The 18,235-nt window shown below is 46.1% G+C and overlaps 1 protein-coding gene across 6 annotated transcripts in view; it reads left to right on the top strand.

The window, feature by feature from the left end:
- AATF (apoptosis antagonizing transcription factor) overlaps positions 1 to 12,212 on the top strand; it is a 96,188-nt gene extending 83,976 nt beyond the window's left edge. For all 6 annotated transcript variants that reach the window (XM_081028364.1, XM_081028363.1, XM_081028365.1 and 3 more), the window contains exon 12: positions 11,877 to 12,212. In XM_081028364.1, coding sequence (XP_080884490.1) covers positions 11,877 to 11,940 — 64 coding nt within the window. In that variant the 3' untranslated portion in view covers positions 11,941 to 12,212. The remainder of the gene's footprint in view (positions 1 to 11,876) is intronic.
- The last annotated feature ends 6,023 nt before the right edge of the window (positions 12,213 to 18,235 follow it).

The following is an 18,235-nucleotide window of genomic DNA, read 5'->3' as shown; positions in this document are numbered from 1 at the left end:
AAAAAATTAAGGTCCTTTTCCAGTTGCTGTCAAACTTCCCTAAGCTAGAGAACTGATTCAGGATTTTGAAAACATGTTACGTACACCCTGGCACTCATGTGCTGTGTGACCCTGAAGTCTTCTCTGTGTGCCTCAGTTTCCTTCTTTATAAAGTGAAACTAGTCTTTCTTGCTTATTAGATTCTTGAGAATGAAATGTTTTTAATTTTTTGGACTGCTGTAAATTTATCTGTACAGATAGTTATTTCAATAAACAAAATTTATGTTTTCACGTGTGTCTGTATTATGTCATTGTCCCTTTGCCTGTAACACAGACATATCCATTCTTGTACAAACCTTAAAAATGTTCGCTGTAGGTCTCCTGTGTGAAATGTCTTTACAGGCCTTCAGCTTATAAGTCTCTTTACAATTTATTGGTAAGATTGTTTTTGCAAACAGATGGATGAACAACGGTTTCTTGCCTCTTTTACTGAACTCTCTCTAAATCATCTAGCTCCTGTAACACACTTCCTCTGCTCCCCTGGCACTTTGTGCATATCCATACTACATGTAGCATTCACCACCGGGTTGTAGCCTAATTATCTGTGGGTTATGTCTCCCTGTTAGAACATTGCACTGCTTGAGCGCTAGCTCCATAGCTTCACTCATGCCATCTTGGAAAAGCCCCGGAAATGAGGAGTCCAGATTTGGAACTTCACATTCCCAACCCTTTACCTAGAGACTTTTGGAGGTCATTTTTATTTAGGATTAACATTGGGAAAAGATCTTTCAAGAATGCTCTTGTAGTTCCATCACTTCTAAGAGAGGACACATAAACTTACATTACACCGTAGGTTTTCTCCTGTTCCTCTTGGCTGTGATATCTATACTGGGTTTGGTTTCTGGCGGGCCTCCTACAAATTATTGGTTATTATGGAAACACGGAGAATACAGACAGGGTCCTGTGATGACCATTTATAACTTTAGGTCAGTTTTTGGACTGCTATCAGGATTTGTCCGGTTTAAGAAGAAAACAGTTCTGGAATGGATTCTGTATGTGCATTATTAACAAGGCATAATAGTCCCTGGTTGCCTTTTGTTATTTTTAGTGTTGGTATTAAGTGTCAAACAAAAAAATATTTAAATAAAGGGCACTGCATCATTGTACTTTCAGGGAGCTTGGAAGGCAGCATTTGTAATGGGGAAGCAATTACTAACTACCCTGGAAATGAGGTCTTGAATGAGCCATAACCACACCTAGTGTCTTATCCATTGTTTTCTTCTGGGAAGCAGAACACTTTATAAACATTAACTCCTTTACCCTCTGGGCACTTCCACTTAAAGGTAAGTAAGACCGAAGGCTCTTTCTTCTCCAATATAGATGAGGAAACATCGGCCCAGAGAGGGAAAGTACTTGATCAGAGGCAGGGGAAGTGTTGGTGGCCCAGGGTGTTTGGAGTCCCAGCAGTGGACCTGGACAGCATGGTGGCCACTGGCGCTCAGGAGATGCCGCTCCATGCGGTTCCCCTTCCTGCTTCTCAGAGGCTGGTGGGGGTTGGGCCTTTTGTCTCGTGTGGAATGTGAAATGCTGCAAAGACGAGCAATTGTTCTTCAGTGCTTTGTGCTCCTTTATAAGAAAGAAGAAATCAATACACATTTTCTCCTGCACGCGCTTGGCAGCATTCCGCCTCCTTGGGCACCTCTCGATCCTGCAGGGGGGGCACCGCTGTGTAGCAAAACAGATTCACCAGCTTTCAGGGGCAGAGATGCAAACTCCTCATTTTGCACTCAGCAGTCAGGCTTTTTAAAGCCAATCACATAACTGGCCGAGGTCATCAAATTGCTGACTTAAGTGACCAGTTGGTGAATTGAGTGGGGGACAGGTGGCCCTGTGGCAGATACCCAGAAGCTGAGACCTGGTCAGTACTCCCCAGGAAAGTGAACCTGGCGTGTGTCTGGGACAGACCTTGCCTTTTTGCAAATTTCTCTCTCATTTGCGGAGGACAGGAGGAAGTTCTTTGAAGGATGGTGTTAAAACCCACAAAGATTGACAGATGAAGGGCATCAGTTTGCATTTTATCAATTAATATAACTCTAAACAAGAGTCCTGTCTTAGGGTAAATTTTATTTTTCAGTCAGAAAATGTGGTATTGATACCTGTGACTCTGTATAGCTTCCTGCCATGGAACAGGTACGTGTGGGATACAAACAAGAAAGAATTTGCTGCCATAATTAACAGAAATGATAGTTCAGGTGACAGTAGCCTCACAGGATGGGGGGGTGCATTCAGTGTTATTCGTAGTCAAATGCAATGTGTAGGTGAGGAGATGGGAGCTCTGACTGTGGGCAGTTGTTACAGGAAACGGTTAGAGCTGAGAGCAGGGATGCAACTCCAGGGCAGCCTGTGGAGAGGGAAGGGGTGGGGGGGGCAGCGAGAATAGAACCTAGGAGAAGGCTTGTGCGCCTGGCCAGGAGCAAGATCAAGACAAAGAGGGAGGAGGAGGAGACCAGGACCCCTCGAGACCATTGCACCCGAGGGCGGAGAGTGCCAAGACAGTTGGCTGGTCAGCAGTTAGAAGCACTTGCTGCAAGGGTCCAGTGGTATCTCTGCGTCGGGCCAAGCGTCGCAGCACAGCCTGTGACATGGCATTGCAGAGGTGCTGCCTTGTGTGTGTTTACTCAGTGCTTGCTTCTTTTATGTTTGGATTGGTGCTGGGTTTTTAAGTAAAAGAAGTCCTCCCACTTATTACCCGCAGTAAAAGAATGCCTTGTTGCAACTCTGGGGATTGACAATAAATACCTTCCCTAATTTCTGTGTTTTGACCCCCTTAAAGTAGAAGTTAAACTGGAGCTGAGAGATGCATCACATGCTGCCCCCCAGGCCTTGGGTCGTTGGGCAGCAGTCCTGATAGGGATACAAATGTAACTCGATTGTCAGTCTCACCTCCCTGCGGTTGGAGGAAGTGATTCACGTCCAAGCAGTGAAGCGTCCCCTGGCTTTTAACAGGAGCTGTTAGAGGGGCTGCTGTTTGAACAAGGAGCTTCATCTTCCTGAAGCCAGCAGTCACAAAACCGTAAACACAACACCGGCCAACTCTATTGCCAGGATCGCGGTGGCTTGACGTTAATATTAAGCATCTCCAGCAAAGCAGAGAGTTCTGCAGCCCAGCTACAGAATAAAAATAAATAAAAATAAAGAGAAAACCCTGCTAAAAGCGGTGAGATGATTTGTCGTCTTTCCGTTGTGAGGCCATTTATCTTCTCTCGCATCAAATCTGTTATAAAACAGTCAAACTGTGAAAGTGGAAATCATCCCGGGAATATGGAATATTAATGCACAGGAGAGGAGGTGACGTCCCCTTTGTCTAGAGAATGGTCCTGTGTACCCCCTTTTTTGCAAGTCTACCGAGTTAAATTATTTTTCTTTAAAAGAATTTGAAAGACTTGAAACCGTTGGTAGGGATGATGGAAGTTTCAAGTATTTTTCTTCCTTTGTTCAAGTGAGTGAATTTGTAACTGACCTGGGAATCAAGAGGGAGCAAAGTGTGGAGAAAACCTTACAAATTTTACCTCTCCTTCCCTCCTCACCTCTCTACCCCTTTCCCCTCTACTTCCTTCCCCCAGCCTTTCATTTCTTTTGTTTAGGGCCTGAACCTGCTTCTTTGAACATTTATAAATCTTTAGTCTGTCTGATCTTTAGGAGACAGGCCAGAGGCCACATGTCACCGTCTGTAATTTAAAGCTATGGGGCTAAAAGCATTTGCAGAGGTTTGAAGGACCTAGTTCTGACCTGACCAAAAGAGCGAATTGAAACAGACCTTCTAGGGTCTCCTTCAAGCACTGGGGAGGATGGTGATGAGAGCAGACACAGTAGGTAATTTATGGGCACAGTTTGCTGGCAGCCACACCAGTCGCCTGGCTGCTCAGAAGTGCGTCGTGTACTGCCACCTTGTGGCAGATTTGGGCAACTACGGTTTGGCTGTTTCGGAGCTTCTGAAGAGCAGCCAGTGTCTGGAGATTTGCCTTATATCCGGATTTAGGTAATTAGTGATAGATGAGGGCATTCTCTGAACCACTGTCTGTTACTTTGCTAACTTGATCCTGTTAAGAAATAAACCCTAAGTAAGAGATGGTGCTTTCTTTTCTTTTCAACTTATTTCTTTGTGTTTTTTTTGGTATGGAATTGTGATGAGATTTCAGGAAAGAAGCCTGTGAGCCACTTTTTGTGTCTGGGGGAAGTTGGGAGGAGAGTGAAGGAGAGTTAAATGCTGACCTTTCAGCTGCATTCAGGAATTCTAAGTTTTCTTCTCATAATTTTTGTGAGTCATTCTGACTATTGACACTGTCTTTCTATAAGAACTACACTACATCTGTCTCCTCACTTGCACTGCCTTTCTAACAATCCAGTCTTCCTGAGAGACGAAGTTCCAGCTGTGTGTCGTTCGCCTCTGGTCTCATTCCCGTGGCGTACATCGGTTTGCCCTCTCCCACACGGCCCGCAAGGAGCACAGGGCGCTCGCTCGCCATTTGGAGCAGTGTATTTCCCTCTTTAGGTCATAAAAACATTTCTCAAACACCTTCCTCTCACCTGTAGAGTCCCTGATACGGAGTAGAATGCATTGGATCAGAGGAAGGAGAAGGAACAAAAGATTAAAGTAAGATGCCATTTTGTCTGGTGGTTTGGGGAGCAGGCCATAAAAGCATTCAGATACTTGGGGTTGGGAGGACCCCTTTGTTTGGCGTCATTGGCATGTACCCAGTGATAATTGGCAAGATGTCTTTTTCAGCTGATGTTTGGAATGCTGGGTGTATTGGTAGACAGATGAGAAGAGAGTGGAAACTGCAAAGCCAGAAGTGTGTGTTGAGAACATAGGAGGCAGGAGAGCCCCGCTCTGCCCGCCTTGGGCTGACTAGGCTGCACCAGATGCGTCGGGATTGGCTCAGAGGGTGTTGGGGGCCTTGTGTCCTTTGTTTGGCAAACGAGGGCTCAGAGGAGTTCAGTCAGGATAGCAAGAGAACTCCAGCTTTGTCATAGCAGGAATGGAGGAACTGTTTCTTTTCACCTAGAAAAGAGCAGATTTAGTTAGGGGGAGACATCAAATAGTTGAAGTGCTGCCACCAGGAAAAGCAGTCAGTATGTTCCTCTCCTGGCTCTGTGAGGACAAGGCCCGTGGGCAGGGTCACAGAGGGGCAGAGTTGGCGCCAGCGTGAGGAAGAACGTTCACGTGTCTCTGGGAACTGAGTGGGTGGTCCTAGACGATTTACTGGATACATTCACCTTCCCAACTCAGCTTCTGCTGTATCATTCATAAGTCCTAGGTAAGAGAAGTGAGCACGCATCACATCTTGGTAATCCGCCGCAAAACTCGGAACAAAGTTCACGTAGGCATTCAAATATACTCCATGATTTTATTACACCTTTGTGTTATACTCGGAGGCCAGAGACCCTACGTACCCTTGTGATGCATGTTTATAAGCTTCCACAGCACTAATTAGCGCATGTTTTCAAAACACAAACATGTGAAAAAAGGCACACATCAGTAACGTCACCAGGAATTTTCAAAAGCACACCTGCCATCAGTGACCATGCTGGTCAGTGTGAGTTTTTGTTCCAGCTGTGTCTACACTGACACGTAAACGACTCGGATTTGATCGAGATTCTTCTAGATGTGAGCAATGTTGGAATTGGAACCCGTAGTCTCACATTCCCTTTGTGTGTTTCATTGTCCTTTGATTCCTGAATGTATATTTAAGGGATTAAATTAAGCAGAAACAAATGCTGCATCACTTTTGTGTGCAACACAAGGTCCTCGGGTAGGCAGAGAGGGAGAGGATTAGAAAGAAGGAAGGGCCAGGATGTATTCTGGGATGTGCCTTATATATTTAGGGAGACGACCTCCTCCCCATTGAAGTAACAAGTGAACAATTTCAAATTAATCAAGGGCAAATTATGTGTCTATTTTTAATCAGGAAAACAGTTATGTTGTCTCTGCTGGCACGTTTAGAAGACTGCTCAGAACTCCGGCATATAATACTTGCTTGGGGAATATGGTGTACTTGTGGAGGCTGTACGGGTTTCCTTAGGGAGCATTGCTACTTTCTCTCTGCGTTCGCCTGCCTTTGGCCACAGGGACAGGCAGGCGTAGCTCAGGGATGTCTTGGGGGCCTGGGGGTTTCCGGGCCAGAGAAGGGGGAGTGCCTTGTTCTGGAGTGTGGCCGCCCCCATTCCCTCTGTGTCCCAGGTGCTGCAAGCTACTGACCTAGCAAATCGAAAGCCCCACACACATCATCTGCAGGTTTAATATGCTCCTTTGTACTGTTTGCCCAAGTAACAACGTGAAAGATACTAGTCTGGTTGCATTCAGTGAGGAGTGCACACTTGGAGCTGAAGGGAATCTGTTGGGGTGCACACCTCTGGGGGCTGCATTATTGTACACATGCACCCCCGTTTCATTTAGGACTGTTTAAAACCATACGTGCCAACTGAAGTGACGGCATTTCACAGCCAGCTAGACTGTGCGTACTTGAAGTCTCTTCAGAAGAATCACATAATAAATAAGCCGAATCCTAAACACACACACACACACACACACACACACACACACACACACACACACGCTGTCTTTATGGAAAATGGCTGCTAATCCATGATCATTTTTTTCCCCAGAAACAGGTTTTATGATAATATAGTAAAAATATTAAATTAGAAAATGCCTCACTAAGGGTTATAAAACCTTACTACACTAGAGATAGGTAATTATCCCCTCTACAGCCTAAATGACAGTTTAAAAGAAATAAAAATGTTAGTGCTCATTACTTGCTTTTGTAGGTTGCAATAAAGGGTAAGTTAAATTTTAATTCAAGGAAGAGCCCCTGCTATCGACCTTCTACCTTAGGTCCAAGTCCTGTTAATTACTCTGTAGGTTATTCTCCTGCATGATACCCACATTAATACCTTTTCTGCTATGGACATTCCCACTGGCCATTGGGGCCAAGAGTGTGGGGGGCGGGATAACAAAGGGGGGAAGGCATTTCGGCTCAGTGATTCTAATCTTGTTTCTTAATGTGATAGGGAGCCAGAATTATGTATTTTAAAAAAATCCAAGTTCATTATGTATAGCCTTAAGGGGACCTCAAGTATTAAACCATACATTTACCCCGGAGAGTCAGACGGAGACAAGGTTAACCTGAAGGATTGATAGTTTAGCTTCTCTGCATGGCTAAATCCCGGTTAGGAGAGCTGCTGCAGGGGGAAATAGTCTGCTCAGCAGAAGGCAGTCTGACCCTCTGGCCCCTAGTGGCTTTTTGGTACCTCGTTTTATTTTTCGTTTTGTTTTCTTTGGGATGGGGCAAGGGGCAAGGGATATGGACGCATGCTGTTTCTCTTCAAGGTGCCTTTACCTTTCTCTATGTAATGGTACCAGATCTAGCACCTGTCTGGGCTTGGGACAAAGCTCAGTGCACCCTCCACCTCAGCCTTCATCCTGGGGTGTGCACGTAGACACAGAGTTTTCAGGAATCTAGACGCATGCTCTCTCCTGGAGTGGATCTTTCTGCCAGGAGCCTATGCTGGAGCTGCAGTTCTCTTTTTACGTCACCGGTCACAGCTGTCTTCTGCCCACCTGACACAAAGCTCCGCTTGAGCCCCTCCTTGCTCTGACCTGGGACACTGCCCTGGGGGTGCCACACAGAAGGACGGGTCAGAATCTTGGTTCACTGATTGAGAACAGTGGTGACTGAAGGGACTGGTAACAAGTCCCTGCAGGTCCCGTGGTTCCCAGGCCTTTATTTTCAACAAAATTGCAGGAGAACCTAATTGAGTTGTCAGCTGGTAGATCATTAAAACTAATTTTTGGTGGTAAATCACTATGTGATTTTTTTTTTTGGCACGTAATTCAGGAAGAATTAAAAGAATTAAGTGACATTGCCATAACAATTCTCCCATTCCCATCTACTTACTAGTTTATGTGACAGGGTTTCTCAGCACTTATCTCCACAGAAAACAAAACCAGGAATCGAATCGGTGCTGGTCCTTCTTTCTTTCTAGCAATAGATAATATTCATCCACGGACACAGGAACGAATGGGGGGTGGGGAGAAGCCTCGTCCATATCATCAAGAGATGCATTTCCAGTAATGTTTTACATATTTATGTATATTGAATTTTTACCAAAATTATAATACATTTTATTATATTGTTATTATAGATATGATTGTATCCTAATAATAATTGTAACAATAAAACAATCCAGAAGTAATTCTTTTTAATTACTTAGAGCCTTACTGTCTCAAGAAATTAAAATATTTTTATTTCGACTTTTAAATTTCAAAGTGTTTCAATTTACATACTTATTTTTGTGGCCAAGAAGTATGATAGGGTGATCAGTAAAAGACTTTCAAGCATAAAACAATTATATTAGGACAAAAATCTCTAGGGGAAAGTCAAATGGAAATACACGTTTAAAAAGAAAAAGATGCTGTAAAATTTCCAAGTTAAAGAGTTTGTTTTTGTGTCATTTAAATGAGTGATGATGGGCATCAAATCAATATGGCGTATAGATTCCATTGGATGTATTACAAAAGGGATGTAAGAGTTCTATTTTAAAAGTTAGTATTCACAACATTTTGGTAATTATATCCTTTGTGACTATTGAATTTATAGAGAAAAATTTTATGTCAACTTAAAAATGTGGGAGGGGGCTGTGTGATTTTGTCAAATTCTGTCGGGGGTATGCAGAGGAGTTCAAGGCCCGGGGCCCCAGATTCCACCCTCCGTGGTCCTGGTTTTGCCCAGCTCTGCCCCCGCAGGGTGGTCAGTGGGTGAGAGGTCCATCCAGCAGCGAGCCTCTGCAGGGGACGGGCAGGGCTGGGGCCTTCATCCTGGTGGCGCTCCTCGTCTCACGGGCCCTTTTGTCCATCTTTACAGTCAGATCTGAGCTGAGGGAACTGGAGAGAGGAGGAAGAGAAGAAGGGGGCAGAAAAGTGGGTTAGGAGGTCCTTGCCATATTGTTGGCAAGAGATGGTGAGATCCGAAATGGTGGAGTCCTGGAGGAGCGGAGAAGCTTGACGTGTTTTGCAGGCACAGTCCCTGATTGGTGGTAGAAAGGCGTAGAGCTGAAATTACCTGGGGATTTTTAGATTGGAATAATCCCTTATTCATATTCTCATTCTCTCTCTCCCACTCTCTCTCTCACTCTCACTCTCTCCCTCCCTCCCTCCGTAAAAATATTTTAAGAACCCAGACCACTCAGCTTTCCAAGTTCCATTGCCATGAACAGCTGCATATGTTTGTCAGCTTTGCCCACCTGAGTGTGAAATGATGTTCTATCAAAACATGGGTTTCAGCATTTCACTCTCTGCTCCTGACATGTGAACCCTGCTGCGGACAGTAACTGCTGCCTTGGCCCAGGCGTCTCTGCTATTTCGGCGCCGAGTGGAAGCATTTGCTCGGTGGTAATGGTGGGGTCTGATGCAAGCAGGCGAGGAGAGGGCGGATGGGGTATGATTGCAGAGGGCTAAATAGCCTACGCCTCTGCATCTCCTCCATCGGATGCTGGGTCTTAAAGTCACACCATCCTTTTTGTCATGGCCACTCTCCCGGAATGCCATTGGATTTTTTTGTTTAAATGGCTGCAGGGACTTGTACTTCTTGGCAGGTAGGCAGGCCATACATAGCGTGATACAGTGAAGCCTGGGTGGGCCCTGCCATGGCTTATGCTATGGAGCTGCTGATTGGGAAGCCACTGGAAGGGAGGCTGCCTGCCATTCTGCATTTGGTATGAAGCCGCCATCCACCTTTGTGCATTGGCTCTGGCTGCCTAGGGGCTGGCGGAGGGTGAGTCAGGCCCTGAAAAGTAGCAGAGGAACAAGAGGCTGGGAACTGCAGGGTGAACCTGCTTCCTTTGTCTGGAGGCCTAGGGACTACTTGGTAGTTCAGGGTCAGGGTGCCTCACAGCGAAGTGTTGCGGTAAAATCCCTGTGATGTATTGGAGACCCACTGTTTTCTGGCCTGCGCTTTCCCTGTCTGCCCTGTGGTCCCCAAAATGATATGGTTAGTTTACATTCTTGGTTTCTGCAGTTTCTTCTTTAAGATTTTCCCCTTTTAAAAAAGTTTTAATATGCTATTCCTATTGCTGGAGTTGCTAATTACAGTACCTCCGTTTCTACCCTCTAATGGGGTGACTTCAATAATAGGCTTAAGTTTTTGTGTTAAAGTCTTGCTAAACCAAAATAGCTGTTTGAAGGATAGGGTTTTTGTTGTTGTTGTTGTTGTTTTATTTTGAAAGTCAGATTTGCTGGTGATGATGCTCAGATAATGAGAGCACTTTTAAAAGCCTGTTTTCTTAACAAGAACGACAGGCTATATTTTATGGGTAGATCTTGAATCTATAAAACACAGCAGCACAGCTTTCTTCTGGAGTTGTTTACTCACTGCCTGTGGCTTTGGCTGGGCCAGCCCGTCCTCCTTCCCCGAGGGTTAGTGGCTGACATCCATGCGCACTGCAGCCATGGGTCACCCGCTTCAGCTGGCTGAGTGTCCTCCCCGGGCCACCTCCCTCATGGTTTTGACCTGCTTGGACCCTCATCTCTCTGACAGAGAATCTGCTCTCTACCCACAGAGGAATGTTTTCTGGAGCTTCTGTCACAGTGGTAGAAGTGATACCCCCCCCACACACACCTTCTTTAGATTTTTCCAAGCCTTTATGGGTGACTGACTGGCCAGGTAGTTGTGTGTATGTGGCTGTGGGGACAGAGTCCCAGAGAGCAGTTTCCAGGCTCTCGGCCTCCCGTGGAAAGGTGCTGGCTCGGTTATTAGATGGCCATCAGCTGTAATCAGATGACCATCTGCTGTGGCTGGGTGGCCATCAGCTGTTACCGGTTAGCCATTAGCCACCAATGTAACTGCCGTGGCTACGCTGGGGGGTTAGTTGGCAGAGAAGCAGACGGAGGATTGCAGCTAGCAAGTGGGGTTAGCAAACGCGGATGGCGGATTGCGGATCGTGTGGATCCTACTTCCTGCGTCTCACCTGGCTGCCAGCGAGACTGGGGTGCAGGAGAACCCCTCGCTGGGGTACTGGCGGATGTTTGCTTTTGTGTCTCCACCAGCTGCCTTCGATAATACAATGGGATGACTCCCCTACCTATGGCTCCGTTGGTGTTCCTTTTTGGCTTAGCCATATCCTGCGTTCTTGTTCAGGGAGTGGGAGCTGAGTCCCTGCATGACAGTGGCATTTGATAGTAAAAACGGGTTAGCAGTTTGTTTACTTTGTTTTCAAGGATCCAAGAGCATAGCATGTTGCGTTTTTCCTTTTAACATCAAACCCCAACTTCAGAAATAATAAATTAGCCAATCAAATTATCTGTTAGATTGAGAATAGAGAAAAAGGGCCAGGGGAGTGAGGAAGAACCTTGGTTCTGCTACTGAGTAGCTGCACGTGTGGTAGTAATTGGAATCTTGTTGCTGGGTCATTTTCATTGTTTTTCAAGTACTGCCAAGTCCAAGAAAATGTATGAAAACTAAATTATATCCCCCTACATCCCATGTCTGATTGAATCCTCCTCATCGCGTGGCAGTCTCATACATCCTATTAAAATATTCAATCTTGTTTTCTTCCTTGAAGAGCCTGTCTGTAAAGGGCAAACTTACAGAAAACTCATTCCCTGCAGACAGGGTACCCAGCCACACTGGGCTATTTACATATTTTACTATTTGATTGGCTTCCTCCAGGTTTCTTCTTTCCTTTGTATTTGTGAATAAGAGCTGTGGGATGCATTTTTAATTACACGGCCGTGTTTTTAACTGAACAGACAGATTGGGGTATTTCCCAGCTTCTTAGTTCTTTTTTAACCTTGAGAAGTTAACCAATGTGTTAACCTATTTGTTTCATTTGTCTTGTAGGACAGAGTTGTATCGCTCTCTTTTTGGCCAGCTCAACCCTCCCGATGAAGGCCACAGGGCTTGACAGCGCCCATCTTGCTTGCTGCAGGCCTGGCGGCAGGGCCTTGGCACCCCCGGTGGCACCTTGGCAGGTTGGCTGTTCCTCCAGCCGCAGACAGAGGAACCCATGGGCCTGTGGAGTTGAGCGAGTCGGAAGATCTCTGGGAACGTGTGCTGTTCAGAACACATGCCTTACAAGTCCCAGGAAGCCTGGAATCAAGTGTCTATGTCTCCAGGGCTTCGGTGTGCAAAGGGCCCCTCCCTTTCACCACCACAAATAAAGAGTATTGTCACTGCACTGCTGTGTGTGATTTCTTAAGCGGCACGGAGTGAAATCTGATGTAGGGCTCTAGCAGGGTGGCAGGTTTGTTGCGACAGTTTTCATTTTCTTCCTAGCCAAATAGCCTCCTCTTCCATCATAAAACTTCACAGAAAGAATCATTCTGGGGCAACTGCTGCTTTCTGGGTGGGTGATGTTTAGCGAGGAGCAGGGAGTCCCCCAAATCCTACACACGATGCCCAGGAGGCATATGTGTATTTGTTGCTGAATACAAGTCTCTGGTTTCTTTTTTGTTTCCTCTTTTCACCCATAAAGATTATTCCAGAGCCCTTTTCCATTCTCACCATTCCTAAATCACTTTATTGAGATTAGCTCTGGTGTAAATCTAGCAGGAGGAAATGATTCACTTGTTTTTCATCCAAAGGTCAAAAGCTGGAAATTAAATCCCCATAAGGGGGATTTATTGGCCTGCTGTGGTCAATATGCAATGAAGATTATCTTGCATAAGTAATGTGTGCGGACCAGCGGAGAGGACTGACCATCTCCTACATACTTTGCCCAAATCTTTTCTCAGAGCTACCGAATGAGAGAAGAAATTTTGCATCCAGGCAACTGAGTGCAGTTGTAGTTAACAACTAGTCATTGTTTTTAAAGTCAGGTTTTGATACCGCGTTAAGATGTCCAAACCCAGTGACAGACTTTTGTGCCCAGGAATGCCACGTATCATTGACTTGGTGTTTGGGGGCTGCTGCAGAACGCCTGAAGGCTTGGCTCCAAATGAAGTGAGTCCTGAATGTAATCTGCTTCACGCTTTAGTACGAGCATCAGTGTGTCTGCTGAGCTCAGGATGGGGCACATGGGGGGAGGAAGGTTTTTCCATCTCACATTAATTGGACCTTGGAACGTGGTGATTTGTTTTTCTTGTCTCGGTAGTTACCTCTTGGGCTTGACTGTCAGGGAAATGTTTAATTTTCAGTGTGTCTCCAGTTACCCAAAAGATCAGTCAACAGAAATAGGAGAGTTCCCCTGTACTCACTCCCTTCAAAATGATCACTTTTTAAAATACAGAACATCCAATCCTGTCCATCTAGCCTGAGGATTCCACATAGTGCACATTAGAACAGCAAGTGAGTAACCTCTTCACACTTCCGGTGAGCTTCATGCTAACCCACACTTCCTTAAGAGAGAGAGCCTTTGTCACAGTCACTCTTTATCTGATGAAGAAAAGAATTTAAACAGGTACTTGAAAATATTTGGAGTCTAACCTGTTTAATTAAAATGAATTAAAATCAGGGGAGATGAGAAAGAACGGACAGAATTTCCAGTAAAGGGCGGCTTGCGTTTTAAAATTCAGAAGACTGTCCTCCTTCCAGCCAAGAATAAATTGGAAACTATTTTAATTGACACGGATACTGCAATTCAACTGTTACTAGAAAGACAGATTAGTTGATTGATTTGCATTTTAATAAAACTAATACTTTACATGTTGGTAGCTAATGCTGATTTTTAAATGAGTTGAGAACTGTTATCTAGAGTTTCAATCCAGAGCCCTTTTTCAGTGTTGACTGAAGCATTCCTCCCTTTTGTGTGGCGTTTGCTTATTTTCTTTTTGCCCAACTGACTACTTAACGCATGACACTCATAAACCACAGACCTTGAAGACCCCATCAGTACAATGAGGCAGTGAACTCGTCACAACGCCACCCAACCCAGATTCACACCAGAGAAGTCAAAGGAACAGATAAAAGTGAGACTTGGCTGTAATCCCACCACCTGGAAATACCCATTTCTGGTGATTAACATTTCGTACTCACATCCCCCTTCTGTGTGCAGGTGCCATCATGCCCAGTAGCCCCATTTCTCCCTGGCAGAGGGGCCAGGGAGCAGTAGGGGTGGACAACTTGGGTTTTACTTCTAGACTGTTGGAAATTGTTTACTTACCCTTTTAAAAACAATAAAAACAAAATACCCATGTAGCCATGCCTACCATCTTCCCCTCCACCAGTGGAGAACCAGTGGTACATGTAGTATAATTCTGCATTTTAATATTAATAGTACAGTAAAAGATTATTTTCATGTTTTTGCAGGTATCATTTAAGTATTTTAATTGCTAACTAATAATTCCATTTGGGGCACGTATCTTCAGCACTTAACCAAATTTCCCGTCGTTGAACATTTAAATTGTTTTCCATTATGAATAATGTTACAGGAAAATATTCGGGCATAAAACTTGTTTATTGTCTTTTGAAATTATTGTTTTCCTTGCCATCTATGTTTATAAGTAAACCAAGTGAAAGAGTCCAAATATTTTGAAGGCTCTTAGTACACACGACGGAGGCTTGTTTGAGGGCCCTTGTTCACTTCTTGCTTGCCTGATGGGGGCCATCTGCAACAAAGGGTGTTGAGAGGCAGAGTGGAGACTGGCCCTGGAATCTGATTCTGGGGTTTATTTCTTGCTCCCCAGGGAACACTTCAAATCAGCATCCTCTTCTGGGAGGATTAAAGAGCTACCTACCCCCTGCAATGTGCTTGAGATGCTCCCACGAAAGACAGTAGATAAATAGAAAATGACACATCTCCCTCCCCAGCCCCCATACCTTTTTCTGGCTGCTAGATCGCATCTAGTTTGCTGTCCGCTCCCCCTCTGGTTTTCATGCTCTTGCTGCTTCTTGCTCTCTGTGCCTTGATCCTGGGGATCTCTCGGGTGGGTTTTCCTTGCATTGTGTGGGTTTGCATTCTTCCCAGCTGCTCTGTACTGTTTTTGGTGTGTAGCCACTCTCTCCGGGGTCACATCCCAGATAGCTTGTTGAGCGTCATTTGGAAACCCTGAGAGCCAACAGAACACAGGGAAAGGCAGCTCCACTCCATTCAGCAGCAGACTCTACGTCTCCAATTTGGAAAGAAAAAGAGTTTCCTCCTAGAGATTGATTTTTCCTCGTCTCCATGTGCATTGCTAAGACCTCTCCAAGATGACTGCCTCTTTACCTCTTACCATTTCGTCTAAAAGGAGCTGAGTTTGAGGCTCAGAAAGAATCTAAATGTGACATCATAAACCATGGAGCCTTCCCCAGGACGTAGCAGTCATTCTGTCAATGGAATGTATTGATGCCAACATCCGTGTCTCCCTGGGCCAGACTCCCAAATGAGGCCACCACATGTCTCGGCACAAAAAAAACTACAGACAGTACAAGTAGAGGATATCCCAGATGGACGAGGCCGAGGCTTTGGGTACAGAAGTGTGTTTTATGCCAGGGCGGCTGGCTGCCCCTCTGCTGACACCCTGATAGTGCCTTCCCGTGTACTTGCATTTAACGAAGGCCAATACAAACAGTGAACCTCGTTTCCTGCATCTGAGTTTGTGTTTTTACTTTTAAGATTTATGTATGTGCTAGTTGTGTGTTGGCAGTTGTGCTAGGAATTAAACTGAGCTTGCTTTGGTCTTTTTTTTTAATTATTATTGTTAAAGCTTATCTACCTCATTTTCTTTCCATCTTTTTCAACTTTCTCTTCATGACATTTCGAAAAGAATTGCCAGTAATTTGCCAGTAAGTTCATTAAGTAATTCTCTCTCGAGTCCAGGGGATCCATATCTCCTGCTGGTCTGTGCATTCAATTTGTCCCACAGCGCTATTGATGCAGTCCTCATTACCGCCCCGTGCCTGTAGCGAGAGAGCTGGTGTGAGTGCAGAGTGAGTCTGCCTTATCTAACTTTTGTTTTTCTCAGTTATCTATAGATTTCCTTTCCCTTTGCCTTTCTTGCCCATCGTGTGGGGTCTTGCCAGTAAGGTCATTGCCTCCGCAGCATTTATATTCCTGAGAAGTTTGCTCGGTTTATTTTCCCTGGTTCAGGGTTCTCAGTTCATTTGTTGAGGTCAAGGATGCTGAATTCTCAGGAAAGAAAATTTAAAAGAACGTTAAAAAAAAAAAAAGTCCCACATCACTGATAGGGTAGAAAAAGAATCTCAGGTCCCCAGTAGGCACGGTGATGGTGACACATAAAGATTCCTGCCCACCCTCCTCCCACCCCATCTTCCTCTTTATGACTGGATTAGAAATGAGCTCAGTCTGCTCTGGGCCGCAGGCTCCCTGTCACATGGGGCTGGGCTCTTCCTCCTCTCTGGTCCTCCCTTTGCCAAGGTAGGTAGATGCTGTGTTTCTTTAGGGGCATCTTACCTGGTTCTCATGGAGACTTGGGGGTGCATAGCTAGTCCTGGCATGGGCTTACGTGACGTTTCGAATAAAGGACACACAGAAGTGAAAGGTGGAGTGGAAAGAGTCCTGGACTAGAAATCAAACCTGCTAGGGTGTGACCTTGAGGAAGGCTTTTGACCTCTGGCTGCAGGGTCCTCACAGTAATATGAGGTTCAGCTAAACTGGCTTCTGAGGACCTTCGTGACCTAAAGCAGCTGCTTCTAAGTTAAGAATGGTAGAATTGGGGTAGCACAGGTGCAAGAATTTTTTTTTCGCGTCCATTCAGTCATGTATTTATTGCCCTCCTACTGTGTGCCAGGCACTGCTGGGAGCTTAGCAAAGGGCTATATTGGCAGGTGACACAGTCTCTGGGTGGGTCTCTGTTGTCTTCTGTAGAGTTCTGCATACTCTGACGGGTCTGATCAAACCTGTTACATCCACTGGAGTTGCCTGTATTAAAACCTGGCTGGTCTTCCTGGAAGCCCAGGCTCCGAGCCCTTTTCAGGCTTGGCATCCCTTTCCCAAGGTTCTTGTTCTCCAAGATGAGAGCTCAGCCTGGCAGGAGGGTAGGAAGCCTGGTGCCCTTGGGCACTTCCTCCTGGGGCTCTGATGTCAGCCCCTGCGAACGCCGCCTCCAGGGCTGCCAGGTGCAATAGTGTGCAGGTATGGGTGATAGCCCGCGAAGCGATTAGCCTGCTGCTCTGTGATTTCCGCGTCTCCACCAGGAGGGCAGCTCCCAGCAGTTCCTTTGCCTCGGCCAGTTGCCTTCCTCTCTCCTGCGGGGAGTCCTGGGGCACCCAGGAGAAGCCTCTTCTAACGCTCCGAGTATCCACAGCATCTAGACCAGAACTGCCCAACAGAACTTCCTGGGATGATGGGACTAGAATCCTCTCCTGCTCTGCCATCCCACACCGTGGGGCTTTTGAGCACTTGCAGTGTTGCCAGTGGCCGCTGTATTGGATAGCTCGGGTCTATATGAATATTTCCCAACCTTGGGCAAGTTATAACAAATACCAGCATTGAAAATGAGGAAAAGGATAAATGGAGGGGGCAGCGAGAGCTCCGGCTGTCCCAGGGCTGAGGGACCCAGGGTCTTCACACACCAGGTCTGGGTGCAGGCTGGGGAGATGGCCCTGCTTTAGACTTGAGAGGTGGCTGGGCGTGTGACCTGGGGGACAGGAGGGTGTGAAGAAGCAAGTGGTTTCCTGCCTTGGTGCCCAGAGTGGCAGCAAGGGGGGAGCCTGGGTTGCTGACCCTCCCCATCTCTCCTGAGGGATTAGGCTGGGAACCAACTCCCTGATGTTATAAAATTATTTTCCAGTTTGACTCCTGCGTCCTTTAAAGTTGTAGCGCACCGCACTTGGTTTTAAGAGCTAAACGTAAGGCTAGTACGCACACTTCAAATGTGATAACTCCGAGTTCATATTGTTAGAGGAGATAAGCAGGAAGGAGAAGGTGCTTTTGAATGTACTTATCAGCGGTTCAGCAGGCTCCTGGGCCGCCTCCCCCCCACCTGGGCTGTGATGTTCCGGAGGGTCTTGGGAAAGGGGGCTTCCCCAGGCCTGGGGGCCACCATTTCATCCGCTGACCTCCCTAGTAAGGCCAGTCCTTTGTCCCCGCCGGGAGTGTAGGGCCCAGGTGTGTGTTGTGTGTGGGAGGGGGGGGTCCGGGGAGGGGGAAGCCCTCCACGACCTGGCCCCCTCGAGACTTTGGAGGGAACCCGATGGAGAGTTTGCGTTTTAAGGTCACGTCCTGATCTTGGAGGAGGAAGGTAATGAACGTGAGCCCTAGTTCTCTGTTATATAATTAAACCGAGATATTCCTTCCTGAAGGAACAAAAAGAGGCCAA

The sequence above is a fragment of the Rhinolophus hipposideros genome, assembly GCF_964194185.1.
Source record: "Rhinolophus hipposideros genome assembly, chromosome: 20".
Taxonomy (NCBI): domain Eukaryota; kingdom Metazoa; phylum Chordata; class Mammalia; order Chiroptera; family Rhinolophidae; genus Rhinolophus; species Rhinolophus hipposideros.
Note: the sequence above shows the minus strand (reverse complement) of the source record. Positions and strands in the feature narration are given on the sequence as shown.